At 47.0% G+C, this 18,276-nt stretch overlaps 1 protein-coding gene across 3 annotated transcripts in view; it reads left to right on the top strand.

Annotated features, from left to right (window-relative positions):
- ARHGEF3 (Rho guanine nucleotide exchange factor 3) overlaps positions 1-18,276 on the top strand; it is a 336,225-nt gene that overhangs the window by 33,170 nt on the left and 284,779 nt on the right. For 2 of the 3 annotated variants that reach the window (XM_064367219.1, XM_064367222.1), the window contains exon 2: positions 10,003-10,095. In XM_064367219.1, the coding sequence (XP_064223289.1) occupies positions 10,034-10,095 (62 nt within the window). In that variant the 5' untranslated portion in view covers positions 10,003-10,033. Of the gene's footprint in view, positions 1-9,988; positions 10,096-18,276 lie in introns of those variants that run through there. The other variant, XM_064367220.1, reaches the window with a different exon arrangement.

The following is an 18,276-nucleotide window of genomic DNA, read 5'->3' as shown; positions in this document are numbered from 1 at the left end:
ACAAACAAACAAAAAACCAGGACTGGGCTTCTAAGAGAGCTCACCTTATTTTTCTGCATTTCTAAGCACTCTGGGCATGAGGTGGGCTGTACTTAAGCATTCGATCTTGTAAGTAACAAATGATAACGAGACAAACCACACTTGGAGCTGAGTTAGTGAGTGTGGTGCGTGTTGATTCTATGATGCTCATTTAAACAAATGCCCTGGTTGGTGAAGGATCAGGTCAGAAAACCTTTCCCTGCCTAAGGGATCCAGTTTTAACCTCAATTAGAAAAACTGGCACCAGACCATTTTTAGGGCCATTTTGCATGTCTCCCATTTCCCTTTGGGAACCTCTGTTTGGGGGAGAAGATCCTTGGTTTTTGTGCTTCTGCCCTGGTTCTTCCACTCACTAGCTCTATGGGCAAGTCTGTGCTTTCTGTGCCTTGGTTTCCTCTTCTTTGAGTTCCTTACAACATTGCTGAGTGGGTTGAGCATTAGAAGCCCTTAGACGACCCGTTGCTGTGTCCATGTCTGTCATACAGCGGGCAGCACAGAATGGGGGACCCCAGGCTGGCTCTGACCACTGTTCCCTCCTACCTTTGGGTCCTCTGTGAATCCATAAGCATGTTCTCTGTCCACCAACAAAAACATACTGAGTGTCTACTAAAGACATTACTGAGGAGACCCAGAGGGAGACAGGCTGACGGTAGTAGGTCTTTTGTTGTTGTTGAGACAGTTTTGCTCTTGTTGCCCAGGCTGGAGAAACATACTGAGTGTTCACTAAAGACGTTACTGAAGAGACCCAGAGAGAGACATGCTCAGAGACATGCCAATGGTGTCCGTTTTTTTTTTTTTTTTTTTGAGACAGAGTTTTGCTCTTGTTGTCCAGGCTGGAGTGCAGTGGCATGATCTCTGCTCACCGCAACCTCCACCTCCTAGGTTCAAGCAGTTTTCTTGCCTCAGCCTTTCGAGTAGCTAGGATTACAGGTGCCCACCACCACACCCAGCTAATTTTGGTATTTTTATTAGAGACAAGGTTTCACCATGTTGGCCAGGCTGGTCTCGATCTCCTGACCTCAGGTGATCCTGCCTCGGCCTCCCAAAGTGCTGGGATTACAGGCGTGAGCCACCGTGCCCGGCCAATAGTTTTATATAAAGCAAGGTTTTAAAACATTTTTGTTCCACTGGAACTACTTGACAGTATACGAACTCCTCCAAGAACTCTAGCTTGTAAATCACACAAAAGATGAGCTGACCTGGTTGAAACTGGAACACCTTTTGGCCTAAGCACAGGCATCCTGGAACCAGGCAGGGGTTGACCGCTCATGGTATCCCCGCCAAGCCTCCTATTCTGGGATCTGGGATCTGATTTTCCACTGGGAAGACTGGAGACTTGTGATGTGACCCTGAGGACTGACTAACCTTCTCCCCAAACCTTCCCAAATGAGCTGTGATGGAGACCATGCCCACAGTACCAGCCTGTACATAAGCAGTGAACACTGGAACTTAGTTAAACCACAAGGAGAGCCAAGTGCCGAACCTGTAGGCTGCCTAGTGGGAGTGGAGCTGAAAATACTTGTTGGAGCAAGTACGATCCCGTCATTAACCTGTTGCATCCATTTCCCACTGTGGTATCTTGACACTGTGTTTAGAATACAAGTTCTTGTGTCCCCGACATGCATCTTCCTTTGGGGGATAGTGACTTATGGACTTGGGTGGGTACTGTGCAGTTTTGCCTCTTGACGCCTTCTTTTTCTATGATTCTGGGATGGTCATCCCCCCATGTGGATGACTTTATTCAGCTGGTGGTGACTCCTCCATGGTGTGGGTGTCCTGATTCCACAGCAGGTTCACATCATCTTTCATTAAAGTGGAAGAGTACACAGTTCACTGAATGTGTTCATTCATTCAACAAGTACCGCATTTGTCAGTGTGCTCAGTTAGGGTGCCACACAGCCTGGTGCAGTTGGGGAGACACGTGTGTATGCCTTGGTGGGACTGGGTGAAGGAGGAGTGTGGCAGGAGCACTAAGGAGGTGCCAAAGCCCATTTTCAGGACACTCTGGGAAAATCCAAGGGGGTGATGTGAGTGTTGGAGCTGACAGAACGTCTCTCAGAGGATGGTCATGGGAACCTCACTTCCAAATTCTTGCCCCAACAATCTACCGTAACCTCCACAGTGTTTGACGTCCAGGAAAGATAGAGTAGAAACGCAAATAGAAATAGGTAACGCTAACCATTAAGTACGTCTTGTTGGCTAAACACTGGACATGGATGATCTCATTTCATGCAGGGGTGTACAACCTGCTGTGATGACATCCTGCGCTGCCCCAGCCCTCCTGATACTTTCAGTCACCGTCCTCCTCACTCTTGTAATCTCTCTCTTCTCCTTGCTAATTACTTATGCTGTGCTTTTTATCCAGAGCAGCCCTGGCTTCTTGGCCTGGTAGGCTTTTATTCACCCTTCAAAACTCAGCCCAGGCATCACCTCCTCTGAGAAGCCTTCCATGATATGCTTAGGCTGACTTGGTGCTCTTCCTCTTACAACTGTATATCCCTATCCCATCATTACAGCTTTATCACATTGTACTGTAATGGTCAGAGTTTGATTTTTTTTTTTTAATTTGAAACAATTTTAGCAATCCTAACATATATAAACACTTTTGTTGGTTTTGTTCTTGTAAAAATGCTAGTGGTACTGTTGTAACCGAAGCCTGTCTTAATCTCCACCAGTCCCATATCCTACTACAGAGACAGACACTTAAAAATAACTTTGAGGTTGTGTTTTCTAAACTTTAAAAAATATATTTATGTACATACAGTGTTATGCTGGGACATGTTTAGCAGTCAACTCTTGGGGATGGGTTGGAGAGCGGGGAGCCACGATTTGCAGCATTTTCTGATTTCCGTGGTGTAAAACTCCCACCATGGCCAACGAACTCCGGCGTGACTGAACAGAGTTGGAAAGAGGTGTCCACCATTGGCTTTCTCAAGCTGGTGTGTGCTGGCTGTCATCCACCACTGCTTCGTATAGCTGAAGTCTAGAAATATGTGGGGTTTTTCTTTTACTAGAAACATCGTTAGACTTTAGGTTCTGTTCTTGCTTTTTTCCTCCAATGTTGAGTTGAGCTGTGTTTTCCGTGCTAGTGCTTCTAGACCCGCTTTGTCGTTTTAGCTGTTGCATATTCTATACCAAGCAGTCATTATTTCTCCAGTGCCTTATGATGGGCAGTTTGGTTGTTTTTCTCAGGGTATGTCTCCTCATAGTAGTCTTCATGCTCCTGGGGCATAGGAACTTTTCATTTGTATCCATGTAGAGGCTTCAAGACCATGTGTGGGAGGACTCAGGGTGATAGTGATGCTTGGAAACAATGCCAAGCTGGCACAGATGTGCTGCTGTGTCCACACTGGCCAGAGCACTGTTTGGTAACTGACCTAATGGCTCGGCTGCCCGTGTCATTATCTCTGGTTCAGTTTAGTGGCCACATCGGCCCTTGGGGGTGGTGGCCTTGTTTTTAGCCAAGGGCCCTGGGTCATGTTTCTTGGCCACTGGGGAAGTGAGGTCATCTGGGGCAGGTGGCTTGGGACCTTGTGGTCCCAGCCTGAGTCCTCCAACCATTCTTTAGTTCTGACATTGGCTATGGCCCTGAAATTGGCAGGCAGCAAGAAAAAATGTATCCACCTCTCTCCCTGCTCAGATAAAAAAGCCTGGAGGACACCTACAACTGTTGTTTGCTGATAAAAGTTTATAAAGCTGTGAGTGCCAAGCATGAGGCAGGGCAAGGAGCACCCAGAGCTTTTGTAAATTTCCCCGGAGGTCATGGCCCCTTTTGAGATCTGAAGATGAAAACGTCTCATTTGATGGAGTCTTGATTTTGTTGTTTGTGCACTTATGAAGACTTTTTTCTTAGTATGTATGTATTTTGGTTATCAAGTAGGTGAAAGTGTTTATTAAGCACCAACTGTATGCCTAACACCCCATTAGGGTGGGGTTGTTATGGAAGCAGAGTGGGGTCTGGCTTAAGAGCATGGGCTTTGGAATCAGATTGTGTGGGTTCAAGTCCCTCCCCTACCATGATACACTTTGGGATCTTGAATAAGTTAATTAACCATTCTGTGCCTCAGTTTCCTACTGTTCAACAGAGGGATTGTGATAGCGCCCGCTTCATAGGGTGGGGGAAGAGGAAATGAGATCATTCACGAGGAGCACCGAGTCTGACGCATACGAGGCGCTCAGTGAAGGCTCTTGTTAGTAGTAGTAGCTATTAGTCATTAGTACTAGAAGTTCACATGCAGTCAGAACTAGGAACAGAATGGAATGTGCAAGACCTTGAGATGTTCTGCTCTTGAGACATTTGTGGTTTGTTTTGGGAGACAAGACTAGGCGTTTGGTCCTATTCACAATCAGTATGTGACAGTCATAATGAAGTCCAAATGATGTGGTTTTTTATTTCAAGTTCTACAGAAGTTGGTGGGGAGTGGGGAGCTCTTGGGAGGAGATGGGCCTCATAGATGGGTTCGCTGTATGTGAGAGGCAGGTAAAGGAGTGAAGGAGAGACAGAGGAGGGCACTGTGCAGCAGGTGTCAGTTGCTGATCAGTTCCAGGTCAATCTGGTGGGCAGTGGTTGGCAGGGTGGTGGGTATGGAGGTCAGCTGGGGTCTGCTTCATTCAGAGGTGAAAGGACACAGGCCTGTGGAATGGAAATGGGATGAAGCAGGCAGAGCCGTTTCTTAAAGCCTCTTATTGAAGCACAACATACCCACAGAGAAGGGCACAGGCCATAACCATCTAGCTTGATGGATTTTCACAAACGGATTAAGAAACAGTACTTTGCCAGCACCCAGAAGCCCCGTCATCCCTCTTCCAGCCACCACTCCCCCACTAGGACTGCTGTCCTAACTCCTAATAGCCTGGGATGGTTTTACCTGTTTTGGTACTTTCTGTAGACAGACTTGGAGAGCACACACTCTTGTGTTTGGCGTCTTTAGCTCAGTATCGTTTTCTGAGTGTCTTTCTTGTTGCTGCATGTGCTGCATGTGGTTGTAGGTCATTCATTCTCATTGCTGGGAATCACCATCACTGATTTTATTAATTCTACTGTTGATGAGCATTTGGGTAGCTTTCAATTTGGGGCTTGTGGTAGGTCACATCATGGCCCTCCCAAAAGATGTTTCTGACCTAATCCCTGGTCACAGGTACTATTTGCCAGTAATACCTGGGACTGTGTTACCTTACATGGCATAAGGGACTTTGCAGATGTGATGACTTTAAGGATCTTTTTTTTTTTTGAGATGGAGTCTTGCTCTGTCACCCAGGCTGGAGTGAAGTGGTGCGATCTCGGCTCAGTACAGCCTCCGCTTCCCGGGTTCAAATAATTCTCCTGCCCCAGCCTCCTGAGTAGCTAGGACTACAGGTGCAGTGTGTGCCACCACGCCCAGCTAATTTTCTGTATTTTTAGTAGAGACAAGGTTTCACCATGTTAGCCAGGATGGTCTCGATCTACTGACCTTGTAATCTGCCTGCCTCGGCCTCCAGAAGTGCTGGGGTTACAGGCATGAGCCGCCACACCCCACCCCAACTTTAAGGATCTTGACATGGGGAGATTATCCTGCAGGGACCAATGCAGTCACAAGGATTCTTATAGGGGGGAAGCAGGAGGGACTGGTTCAGAGAATGAGATGTGGTGATTAAAGCAGAGGTAGGAGAAGATAGAGATCTGAAGATACCATTGCTGGCTCTGAAAACAAGGGAAAAAGCCACAAGCCAAGGAATGCAAAGTGACCTCTAGAAGCTGGAAAAGGCAAAAGAAGAGTCTCCTCTAGAGCCTCCAGAAGGAATGCGGTCCCGCAAGCCCACGTAGACCCATTTCTGACCCGCATTGCTGTGAGAGGACACACTTGTGCTGTTTTAAGTCACTAAGCGTGTGGTGATTTGTTACAGCAGCAGTAAGAGACAAACGCAGGGGAGTTACGCATGCTGCTACTGAGGACATTCTAGAACGTGTCTCTTGGTGCACGTGTATACCTAGGAGCAAATGCAGGTTGACTGGACATTGTCACAGTCTTCCAAGGTGGCGGGACCAATTTATGTTCCCAGCAGCAGCGGTATATGAGAGTTCTGGTTGCTTCACGTTCTCACCAACACTTGGTGCTTCCTGGGAAGAGAGATTTTTAAATGAAGAATTAACAGGACTTGCTGTCCAGTGGAAATGGTTGTACCTTGCAGGAGTTTGATGCGGGAGGTATCAGCAAATACCAGTGAGTGCTGATCCAGCCAGCTGAGGAAAGGAATGAGGAAAGCAGGAGGGTCTGGTTCAGAGAATGAGATGTGGTGATTAAAGCAGAGGTGGGAGAAGACACAGTAATTGTGCCAGAGCTTTTAGCTAGGGAGAACTGGAATTCCTCTTCCATGCAGGTGACTGGCACGGGAAATACTGATGAACTTTAGATTAACATGAAACTTTCCACCTGAAGAATCACAACAGTGCTTATCTCATCTTTATAACTTTGTGACTAACCAAGGCATGTGGTGGATATTGTGTGGTGGGGAAAAAGCCCATGCCGTTCATCAGCCTTCATTTAAGTGCTGCGACTATAAGCAAGTCACACCCTCTCAGATATCTGGTTTTGCCATCTGTAAAATGGGTATAATCTTGGCTTTTCTGCAGGGCTCTGGGCAGATGAGAGGAGGTCTGTGTGAGAGTCCTGACTTTACTGCCTATAAATAGAAGGCACTGAGTCAGCAGTGGCTGTGGTCATTACCAGCAATGGTATGGGTCTGAGGCGGTGGCTGATGCCTGTAATCCCAACACTTTGGTAGGCTGAGGTGCAAGAATTGCTTGAGACCAGGAATTGGAGACCAGCCTGGCCAGGAATTGGAGACTTTGTCTCTACAAAAAATAAAAAAGTGAGCCAGGTGTGGTAGTGTGCACCTGTAGTTCCAGCTAACATGGAGGCTAAGGCAGGAGGATCACTTAAGCCCAGGAGTTCGAGGCTGTAGTGAACTGTGATTGCACCACTGCACTGCAGCCTCGGCAACAGCAAGACTCGGTCTTAAAAACAAACAAAACAATGGTATGAAACCCCCTGGGGTTTAGAGTGTTCCTGGGGCTGAACACTCAGCCTTGAGAGGGGTCTGAGAGTATTACCTCCTGATTGACATCCAGGGCAGATGAGGTTAGGCTCACGATCAACCCCATAACCCCCAGGGCCTCGTTGAGACACTATTCCCTACCCCATTCCTGAAATCGCTTTAGAAATGTTTTGTTTGCTCATTCATTTGTTCATTCATTCAACAACCACCAAACTTTCCTATGCATGTCGTGCAGTCAGGAAGAACGCAGACTCCCAGGCCAAATGCCTGGCGTTCTAGTCTTAGCTTTATTATTTGCTACCTGTGTGGCCTTTGCTAAGTCTTAATTCTTTGTGCCCAGTTTTCTGATTCAAGTGAGGTAGTTACAGTCCCTGCCTCTTAGGGCTGGTGTGAGAATTTGATGCAACAATCCATGTCAGTGTCAGTGTCAGGCCCTCAGGCATCCCTCAGTGCTGGGGCACAGAGACTCCTGCCCCTAGTCCCGGCCCCTAGCCACGGAGCCACAGACTGAAGGGTGATGGTTTATTGGTGCCTGTCTACAGAATATTGGAAAGGAAAAACCTAAAGTTCTGACGTGGAACTACCCAGTGGGCCCTCAAAGGCAGGCTGTGACCCCTCATGACTCCTTGGGAAATGTGGCTTTCAGGAGAGCCCTGTGGTTGGCTCATTTTGGAATGTGGGTGTAAAGTCCCTTGCAGCAGTTACATGCTGCAGAGGAGCTTGGGACACTGAACACATTTGGCTTCTAGGCCGAAATGAGGTAGGTTGAGGTGTTCACAGCTGCAGAAATGACCCAAGTATGGGCTGCTCAATTTCTCTTTACCCCGTTGCGGGGGTGATGCAGTGGCAACTCTGGGACTCTGAACTCAAGTCCCACCACCCTTCCATCTCTCCATCCGGGATCCACATCTTCACTCTCACCCTATCCTGGGCCCCTCCATAATGCACGCATCTCAGCTGATGAAGTTAGCTCTGATGGAAGCCAGAGCAGTGGCCTCCGACAGGGATCCAGATGCTAAAAATATCTGATGGTTGTCCTCTTTGCAAGTTAAAGACCAGCATTGGAAGCAGTGGCTGGGGACTCTCCTGCACACTGACTCTCTAATGCCTTGGAGTACAAGGGTCCCAGGTATGTGGTCCTGCTCCCCTAGATTGGAGAATTTATCTAAATGGTGCTTTAATCTGGGAGAAGGCCAGGCCTGTGGTAGGGCAGATGGAGGGGGTTGTGCTGGAGATGTGGCCAAGCAGGACTGTGATTCTCAGCAGTCAAAGCAGCGGATGCAGCGGTGCTGGACCATTCAGCCAGCACAAGCTTAGAAGAGCATGGGTGGTCCAAATTATCCTGATCCCCTGCCTGGGAGATGACAGGCTGGAGACCAACACACTATCCCTCACTATGATCTGCACAACCAGTTCTACAGTTGAAACTGATGGCTGTTTCTTTGGTTACCAAATGAAGTAGCAGGTTTGTGTTTGGGGCCATGTGGTACAAAGAATATCTATTTTTTGATGCTCAAACCACACCCAGAGTGGTGAGGAATGCAGTGCCCAAGACTGACGAAGGATCTCAGAGTTATGGCTCAGACTCATCCTGGGGCCGATGTTCAGGAGGCGGAATAGTGGGAGGAATCCTCCACGCCACTGGAACATTCTCTCGTGCACGCTGCCTGTCTCTCTCCCTTGTCTCACTCCTTGCCTCTGTTGCTCCTAAGCACACCTGCTTGAATACTTAATTAAACTTGAGTGTCATGCATCTGAATAGTATTTTATCATTCCAAGTGGTCATTTTGTGACACGAAACTCACAGCTCACAGTTATAGATGCCCTCTTCATTCAATGTGTTTTTCGTTCTGTGCCCAGTGCCTTGCTCTTGAGAGTCTTTGCACTGGAAGACATTACCTGCTTATTAACATCCCCTCATTCATTAAGTACTGATTGGGTACTTACTATGCACCAGGCGCTCATGAAGCTGCAGGTAGTTTCACTAAAATCGTGGCCAAAAAGAGTTTGGTCTCACCTGTCTCTACATACGTAGCATGTGCCAAGCTCCAAATAACCAAACCCACCCACAGAAGGACTCTAGTGAGGATATTGAATCATATTCCCAGCTGGGATGACAGTTCATCAGCCATAAAAATAGGGCCCATAAAACAATGACTTAAAGAACAAAAAAATTTCTCTGTAAGGTAATAGTTCTAAGGTGACGGGGTGGCTGTGCTAGATGCAGTCACAGGCCCAGGTGGCTTCTCTCTTGTTGCTTTGGCATTCTAAATGCATTGTCATCATCGCATGGGCAGAGCTGGGTTCCAGCCAGTGGGAAGGGTGCTCGTATCCTAAGATCTAGACCGAGAAGTGGCACACATCACTTCTCATGTTCCCTTGGGAACCCAGACTTTTGGCTATATCTGCCTGCAAGGATGCTTGGAAAATGTGGTACCTGGCTGGGCGCGGTGGTTCATGCCTGTAATCTCAGCACTTTGGGAGGCTGAGGTGGGTGAATAATCTGAGGTCAGGAGTTCAAGACCAGCCTAGCCAACATGGTCAAACCCCATCTCTACTAAAAATACAAAAATTAGCTGGGCGTGGTGATGCACACCTGTAATCCCAGCTATTCAGGAGGCTGAGGCAAAGGAATCGCTTGAACCCAGGAGGCAGAGGTTATAGTGAGCTGAGATCGTATTGCCTCACTCCAGCCTGGGTGACAGAGTGAGACTCTGTCTCCAAAAACAAAAACAAAAACAAAAAAAAAAAAGGAAAAGAAAATGTGGTACCTGATAAAACTTCAATAATTATAGAAGTAGGAAAGATTGGATTTTGGTGGACACTGGGTAACCCTTGATATGTTCCCCTTGTATCTAATGCAGCTCTTTGTGTGTTTATAACATACATGTACCCAGATGATAAATGTTGGTTGTTTTGCTTTTTAAGAAAGGAGACCTGAGCCTGCCATACTGAGTCTATGGACAGTTCCACAGCAATGAATCAATGCATCTATAGAGGAATGGAAGAAAACAAGGAAAGGTAAAAATAATTAAATAACTTAAATAATTAAAAATTTAAAAATTTTTGCATGCAACAGTTGAATGCAACAGAGGACTTCCTTTAAGCCTGCCTAAATCATCGGAGGCCATCAAGAATCTGGAGATAGTGCTAGGCACGGTGTCTCATGCCTGTAATCCCAGAACTTTGGGATGCTGAGGTGAGAGAAGACCACTTGAACCCAGGAGTTCAAGACCAGCCTAGGTAACATAGTGAGACCTCAGCTCTACTTAAAAAAAAAAAAAAAAATTAGCCAGGCATGGTGATGTGTGCCTGTAGTCTCAGCTATTTGGAAGGCTGAAGTGGAAGGACTGTTTGAGCCCGGGAGGTTGAGGTTGCAGTGAGCCACGATCACACCATTATATTCTAGCCTGGTGACAGAGTGATGAATGCCATTTTTCAGTATGAGGGGGTTTTTCTTATTCAGTATGCTGGGATTACAGGTGCCTGCCACCACACCTGGCTAATTTTTGATTTTTCGTAGAGACGGGGTTTCACCGTGTTGGCCAGGCTGGTTTCGAACTCTTGACCTCAGGTGATCCACCCACCTCAGCCTCCCAAAGTGCTACGATTACAGGTGTGAGCCACCAGCCCCGGCCTAAAATTAATTTTATTTAGAAATAAGTAGATATCTTTTCCTTGCTAAAAATACAGATGAAATCCCCGTTGACTCTTATTTTCATTCCCAGCTCCTACCTCACCCCTGTCCTTCCCAGAAGTAACCACTGGGGTCGACTTTGTACATTTCCTTCCATAACTTTGTTAGTTATCTAGATACATAGAACAAAAGTCACTCCTTCCTTCCTTCCTTCCTTCCTTCCTTCCCTCCTTCCCTCCCTCCCTCCCTCCCTCCCTCCTTCCTTTTTTCCTTCCTTCTTTCTTTCTTTCTTTCTTGGTTTTAAATATGTACAGTCATACTATGCTTGTTGGCCTATTTTGTAGCCCTTTTATATATTCAATAATATGTCCTAAAATGTTTTCAAGACAGTATATGTGAATCTACCTTGTTTTTATACTGCAGCCAAGTGAATAGTATGAGGATCCCACTGTTTATTGGGCCATTTCCCTGATGGTGCTAGTTAGTTTGGTTCTGTTTTTTGCCCTTATGGTAGTGTGGTGACGTGCTTTCTGGTATGTTCCTCCTGAGCACATGGGCAAGAGTTCTCTAGGGAGGTTGCCAGGGATTGGTTGCTGGGCCATCCTGTGTATGCCTGTAAGATCTGAAACTTCACAGTTCATTCTCCAAAGGGCACTGCTTGTCACCTGGGTGCCAGATCTCCTATTTGCCCACTGTCCTGCCATGCCTGAGATCTTCTGCTTTTTAATTTTGCTAGTCTATTGGGTGAATGATGGTGTCTTTCTGCGGTTGTAATTTCCTTCACCTCCTCTGAACTCTGAGGAAGTTCATCTTCTCAGGACTCTGTTGCCTGGCTTCATCTCCTGATGGTGCCACAAGCCTCTGTCCCCACAGGGACCCATCCACCTATCCAGAGTCCCAGGGCCCTAGGGCATCTGGGGAGCCCCGCCCTTCCCAGGTGCTGCTGCTGCATTGTTTTCTGAGAAGCACCCAAGGAGTATACTTGTAATCCCCCAAGAGAGTCCAGCCCAGGATAATCTGCTTCTCTTTCTAACCCTGAGGGGCTTCAAAGAGCCCTCAGCTGGATTTCCCTACTTTTATGTCCACCACTACCATCACCACTGCCATCAGCGTTGGCAACAGTTTGAGTATTTACTATGTCAGCTTCTGCCTGGATCACTTGGCCTGTTTTTCTCATTTAATTCTCACAGTGATCCTCCTAGGTAGGGAGTTGTGTTGTTTCTTCCCGTTTTGTGGCCATTAGGCAACAGACAGAAATGTATTCAAAACCAATCCAAATAGTAAAAGGAAAACAGCAAAACTTTTCTCACCATGGAGCCCTGGTTTCTACCCAGTGCTCTTACTTGGAGTAACAAACAGACTAACATTTGTTGAGTGCTGAGTTCTATTTAATGAGCATGGCTTTGGGGCCATCATGCCCATGTTTGCAATTGCTTTGACCACACTCATTTGTTATTCAGAATCTGTGGTATTTCCAGAGGAGAGCAGAGTTGAAAGTGGTAGCTTTGTCCCCGTCCAGCATGTGAGCATGGGCTCCTGCATAACACCAGCACCACTGGTCTTGGGTACAGTTAGGGATGGCAGCCTCACCCATGCCCATCCAAAATGTTTCCCTGCAAAGGGGTTCTACAGGTTTAGCATATTCGTCATGGGAGTACACATACTTGCTCAGGAGAAATGTGCCCACTGAGCTGTGCAGGGAGAGGAAGCACTTCACTCGCTCTCCCTAGGCCTAATTAATCAACCTACCCTAACATGTTTAACTTTTGGTCTTATTCTAAGATCAAGAAATTGCAGACAGAGTGCAATTTCAGATGCCTTTCTCAGCCCCCATCATCTTATTATATATTTCAGAGACATACAAATTTAGAGCCGGAAGAAATCCTAGATTCTTTGTGTTTAACTCTTCATTACAGTTTTAAGCAGACAGACCCAGAGTGATGAAATGATTGCCAGGTTCATGCTCTCACATCTCCAGGGGCTGGCTCTGGCTCATTCTACAACATCACAGCTACCTCCTGTGTAATTATTAGGGAACTGATCTGCTCTTCTTCCAAAACTACAGCTGATTAGTGGTTAATATCTTGCAGGAGACTAGCCCATTGAATGATTAATTGATTGTTCATTTGGTGGGCATTGATTGAATAGTATTGTATGCACCAGTGACAAAAGTATGAGTAAGATATGAATTCATAGGGAATTCGGAGTCTGGTGTCTGTGGGGGGAGGTAGTTGCACACACTATGAGCAGTGGCTAAGGGGAAAGCCATGAATCTACTTTGGTCAGTGGGGATAATAGTAGTATCTTCCATAGTGGGTCATTGGGGATGTTCGGAGTTAACCATTGTAAAGCTCTTGCATATAGTCAGTACCCAATAAAGGCAGCAGTTTTCATATTTGTTTGCTTATTTTTATAGTGAAGAACCTAGAAAGACTTTCCTATCAGGAGAGTGATAGACTTATGTTTCAGAAATGGTAAGGAGCAAACACAATTTCTCATCTTATATGTATTTATCTTTTTAGTGTCTCTCTCACCTATTGGACTGCAAACCTCATGGGGCCAGGTATCACCTCTTGTATTCACCATTATTTACCAAGTGCTTGGCACACAGTAGGTACTTACTAATATTTCTAGACCAAAGGGGTGGAGTAACCAGGATCCTTGAGATGAGGTACTGAGACAGAGCTGACCAGCTGGAAGGACCACAGATCAGCCAGGGCCAATCCCACTCCCTCAAGGACTGCGGCTCCCTGGAATCCCTGCCCACGGGCCATACTTCCCTTTGAGAGCTACAGTTTTGTTCCTGTGATTTATGAGCAGTCTGTCTTTTAACCAAGTGACTTTATTGTGAGGAGAACTATTTGCATAGCATTTATTGACTGAGCAATAATTTCTTACTACTTCTACTTCTGAATACTAACTTACACTTTAGGGGCCCAAGAATATAGGATTTCTAGAAGATAAATACCCTGGAGAGTGCAGTTTTCTGTGGGCATCAGTGACTGTAGGCAGATAGTACAGCTCTGTGCCTCAGTTTCCTCAGCTGTGTAGCAACAGAAGCAGAATTTCTGAACAGTTTCCTTGGGTGCAAAGGAGAGAGTTTTGAGGGGAAGAAGCCCTTGTCCTTCTTGTAAATTATTCCTATGAATGGACCTATGGTGAAATGGTTGAATAGTTAGGACTTCACCCATGATGGAGAAATGGAAAGGTTTAATTTAGGTCATTTATTCATTCATTCATTTGGTCAGTCAGTCAACAATCATTCTATTGCTCAGTGGTCCTCAGCACTTTAGGAAAATGCTCAAATAAGGGATTAGGCTTTCCCTGCAGAGTCTTCCAGGCTCACCCTGTATACATATATGTCTGTTTTTCCCAAATAAAAATCTCCCCTGGTTTGCTCACCTATTCAGTCTGTGTTGAGTACCTCCTCCTTCCCGCTTCTGCTAGACTTTACTCTCCTGGAAGGAAGGGGCTTGTTTGGTGCAGGGATGCCTGACAGCTGGCCCAGGCCCTGCCCGTGTGTGGCTCTGGTGGACTGAATTGCCTAGAAAACAGACTGATTTGTAGATGGCAACATGAAGGACTTGACCCAGAATTGCAATTTGCCCTGGCGCCACATGTGGTTTTCATGCTGCAGGGTTAGGCTGGTTTGTACAGTGCTCGAAGCCCTCCCTATTGACATGTGGTTTTGCTGCTTGCTCTTAGGTGCTCTCTTCTCCTTGATCCATGGTATCAGCTCCCATCTTGGCATTAGGCCAGGGCTGTTTTGGTCATTGATTTTTATTAGCTGTTTGTTCACTGTCCAAAAGGCTGTTTGGGACCTGCTCTGCTTCCCTCACCCTTCGGAGGTTTAGCTGCTGACCTTGAGAAGCCAGAAACCCAACAGAAGGGAGAGTGAGAGCCTGAGGTTTGCAAACTCTCCTGACCTTGGACTCTGTGACCCTGGGCAAGGCACTTCACCTCTCTGAGCTGTCTTCTTGGAGATCCCATCAGCATTCCCAGGGTCTGTTCCTTAGAATATGGTTTCCTCTTTACGTTATTAGGTATGGCAGAGGAACAAAATTGGGTCTGTTGCCAAACTTGTTTGGCCAGTGCTGGCTTTGGCTCAGTTAAATGGGGCCCTTTTTGCAGACCTCATCAGAGCCTATAAAGTGCCCCTTTGCATGCAGAGGTGTCTTAGGGAGGGCAGCCCCCTACGTCTGCTACTGTAGAGGTCACCCCAGGGATGTGCTGGATTGGGTCTTTGAGCCTTCACCCAGTCCTTCAATTATGTGATCAGGACAATGAGATAAGTAGATGTTATTTACAGACGAGGAACCAAGGGTTGTGGAGGTGAAGGGCGGAGCTGTGGTCACATAGCCAAGGAGTAGAAGAGTTAAGCCCCAGATCTTGTCTCCTAAACCTTGGTCCTATTTTGTCGTGTGTGTGTGTGTCTGTGTGTGTCTGTGTGTGTGTGTTTTCACCAACCATTATCTGCCCCTGTAATGGCCAAAGGCATGGATTAGAACACATCTTGGAAGATTTGCTGCAAAGTCACTAAAGAAGCTCCTTGGTCCTCCAGTGAGCATGGCTAATCCTCTACACAGCAAATTATAATGCCCGCTGATTTGGGGCACCTCCCGAGGGGCTTTTTAATATACATTGGCTCCAAACATCATTGCAGCCTGGTGAACAACACATATTGTTCATCTCTGTTTTACAAGTGAGGAAATAGAGTTCTAAAGTACCTGCTTCAATGTCACGGGTAATTCTAGGGCTTGGGCTTAAACCTGCACTTTGATTTTTTTTTTTTTTTGGGACAGAGTCTTGCTCTGTCGCCCAGGCTGGAGTGTAGTGGCTTGATCTCAGCTTACTGCAACCTCCACTTCCTGGGTTCAAGCTATTCTCCTGCCCTAGCCACCTGAGTAGCTGGGATTACAGGTGTGCGCCACCCCGTCTGGCTAATTTTTTTGTATTTTTAGTAGAGATAGGGTTTGACCATGTTGGCCAGGCTGGTCTTGAACTCCTGGCCTCATGTGATCCACCCACCTTGGCCTTCCAAAGTGCTGGGATTATAGGCATGAGCCACTGGACCTGGCCTACACCTGCACCTTTGACACTCCCAGGGAAAGCCCTCAGCCTTCTCACCACCCCACCTGCTTCTTGTCTGGCTGGGTCCTCCTCCTACTTGCTCCCTGCAGACTGGAGCCCCTCTGCAGAATCGGAGCAGCTGCTATGATTGCTCCAAGGGTGGGAGTGGGCTTCATCCCAGGCAGTCCATTGAGGTGCAGAAGGGTGGGCATTGGGAGCCGATCAGCATGTTTCTAACTCCAGGTAGTCACCTTTTCATAGGGTGGCCCCAGTGACAAGGGGAACTGCCAGGAGGGTGTTAGGGGAGGAGGTGAGTATCCTGGCCCAGTTGTTGAAGTTTCCCAAGTCTCAGTTTGCCTATCTGTGAAAGGCGGATAACGGTGATACTTAGTTCATAGAGTTATGCAAGGATTCAGTATGGTAAGAAATGCTTAGCTCCGTCACTGGGCATCTGGCCAGTGTCTAGCACGTGGCATTAGTCTGTTATCAGTTTGTAAATTATTCTCCCACCAACTGCAGAGCCAAGGAGGAGTTCTCAGAATGCATGCCCTCTACTTTTCTGTGACAATCTCTAGCATAGGGTAATCACATTAAAAAAATGCATTCTACAGTCATTTGAGTACCTACTATGTGCTAAGCACTCTTTTGGGCACTCTGGGGCTACAGCCAGACATGGACCTTGCCTTCAAGCAGCTTACAGTCTCGAAGGAGAGATGAATATAGTAAGAGGAGACAAGAAAGGCTTAAGGGCCTGGCAGTGTCTGGCACCTAGGACACAATCGAGAAGTATTTAAAGACACACACACTACGCGGCCTCCGACGGGCGCAGCACTCTCAGGCGGCACCGTGTAGCACAACAGGTAGGAAAAGAACGTCTCTGAGGGGTTTTGCCTCTGGCCCACACTCATCTGGTGAAGAGGAAGCCCCCTGGCCCTGCCTAGGTGGGGTGGATGGTGGCATGCAAAACAGCAGCTGTCCTCATGCCGTGCTCTCACTGGGTGGAAACCAAATACGTCATGTGAGTCTCCCTCCTGGGAAATCTGATAGAAAATTCCTGCCAGGTGACAGTATGACACTTTCTCTGGAGGTGAATCAACTTTTTCAACTCTAGGAGTTAAGTATTAGGCTTAGAGAGCTGTGCAAGGGTGGGGTGGGGCATCCGAACCTTGTATTTTTTTTTTTTTTTAAGAGACAGTCTTGCTCTGTCACCCAGGCTGGAGTGCAGTGGTATGATCACGACTCACTGTAGCCTCAGCCTCTTAGGCTCAAGTGATCCTTCTACCTCAGCTTCCTGAGTAACTAGGACTACAGGCTTGCATCATCACACCTGGCTAATTTTTAAACTTTTTTGTAGAGGTGGAATCTCACTATGTTGTTCAGTCTGGCCTCAAACTCCTGAGCTCAAGTGATCCTCCTGCCTTGGCCTCCCAAGGAGCTGAGATTACAGGCGTGAACCACTGTGCCCTGCCTCCTTCATTGTTATGGGCTCACTGGGCTCATAAGGTACAGGTTATTGAGATGTCTTGATTAAGTGCTGGCTTTGTCTGGGGTATTCTGCTAGGGTGTGAATTGGGAGAGTCTTGAGAATTCTGTTCTCTAGGTGAGAGAAGAGCATGGGAACTTGAGTTAAGGCTTTCCCTAGGAGTACTTCTAGGGCTTGAGCTGAAGGTGGCTTTTGTCCCACCTGTGAGCAGAGCCCGAGTAGGAGGAATTTTCTTCTCTAATGATGAGTGTCTATCGAGGCTGTGTGCCAGGCCCTGTGCTGGGCTTGGGGTACGTCGGTCAGTAGGGTCCATCATTACAATCTAATACAGTCCCTGCCCTGGAGGACTTTGCAGTCTGGCATAGGTTTTTTAGGGGCAGGAGACTAAAGAGGAAGCAAAAACAGGGGTGCTGGAAAGGAGCCCTGAATGGCTGGAGGGAGGCCTAGGTTCACATCTGGCTTCAGGACAGGGTTAGGGTAAAGGTTAGGGCAAACGAGCTTTCTGGGGGGAAAAAGCTCAGACTTTTAGCATTTCAGCTTCAACATGCTAACACAGAGGTACCGAGATGTGTACAATCACTCTTCCCAGTGTGTGCCAACTTCAGCACCCCACTGCATTAGGGTTAGAGTCTAGCCATTCCTCTGAGTGCAGTTTCCTTATCTCTGAGATGAGCGGGTGGGATTAGGTCATGTGAAATTCCTTGGTAAATCGTGGAACATTGTGTCAATGTAAAGATGGTGATGGTTTCTCACAGCTCTGAAGTCTTATGATGAATACTGTCTCCTGACTCACCTACTCAGGATCCAGATTCCCTCCATTGCCCTGAAACCCTTTGATAGCTCTTTTCCTTTCTCCATCCCATCTCGGCCCAGTCCTGGTGAAAGCACCGTATTTGATTATTTCATCTCTTTAGTCTCCTTCAATCAAGAACAGAACCCTCCTTTATTTTTGCCCTCCAGGGCACTAGCATTTTGAAGAGACAGATCCACGTTCTGTGTTTGTCTGGGTGTG

The sequence above is a fragment of the Aotus nancymaae genome, unplaced genomic scaffold (genome assembly GCF_030222135.1).
Source record: "Aotus nancymaae isolate 86718 unplaced genomic scaffold, 86718_ANA_hifiasm-v0.15.2.pri h1tg000067l, whole genome shotgun sequence".
NCBI classification, from domain to species: domain Eukaryota; kingdom Metazoa; phylum Chordata; class Mammalia; order Primates; family Aotidae; genus Aotus; species Aotus nancymaae.
This window is presented reverse-complemented; position numbering and strand designations above follow the sequence as displayed.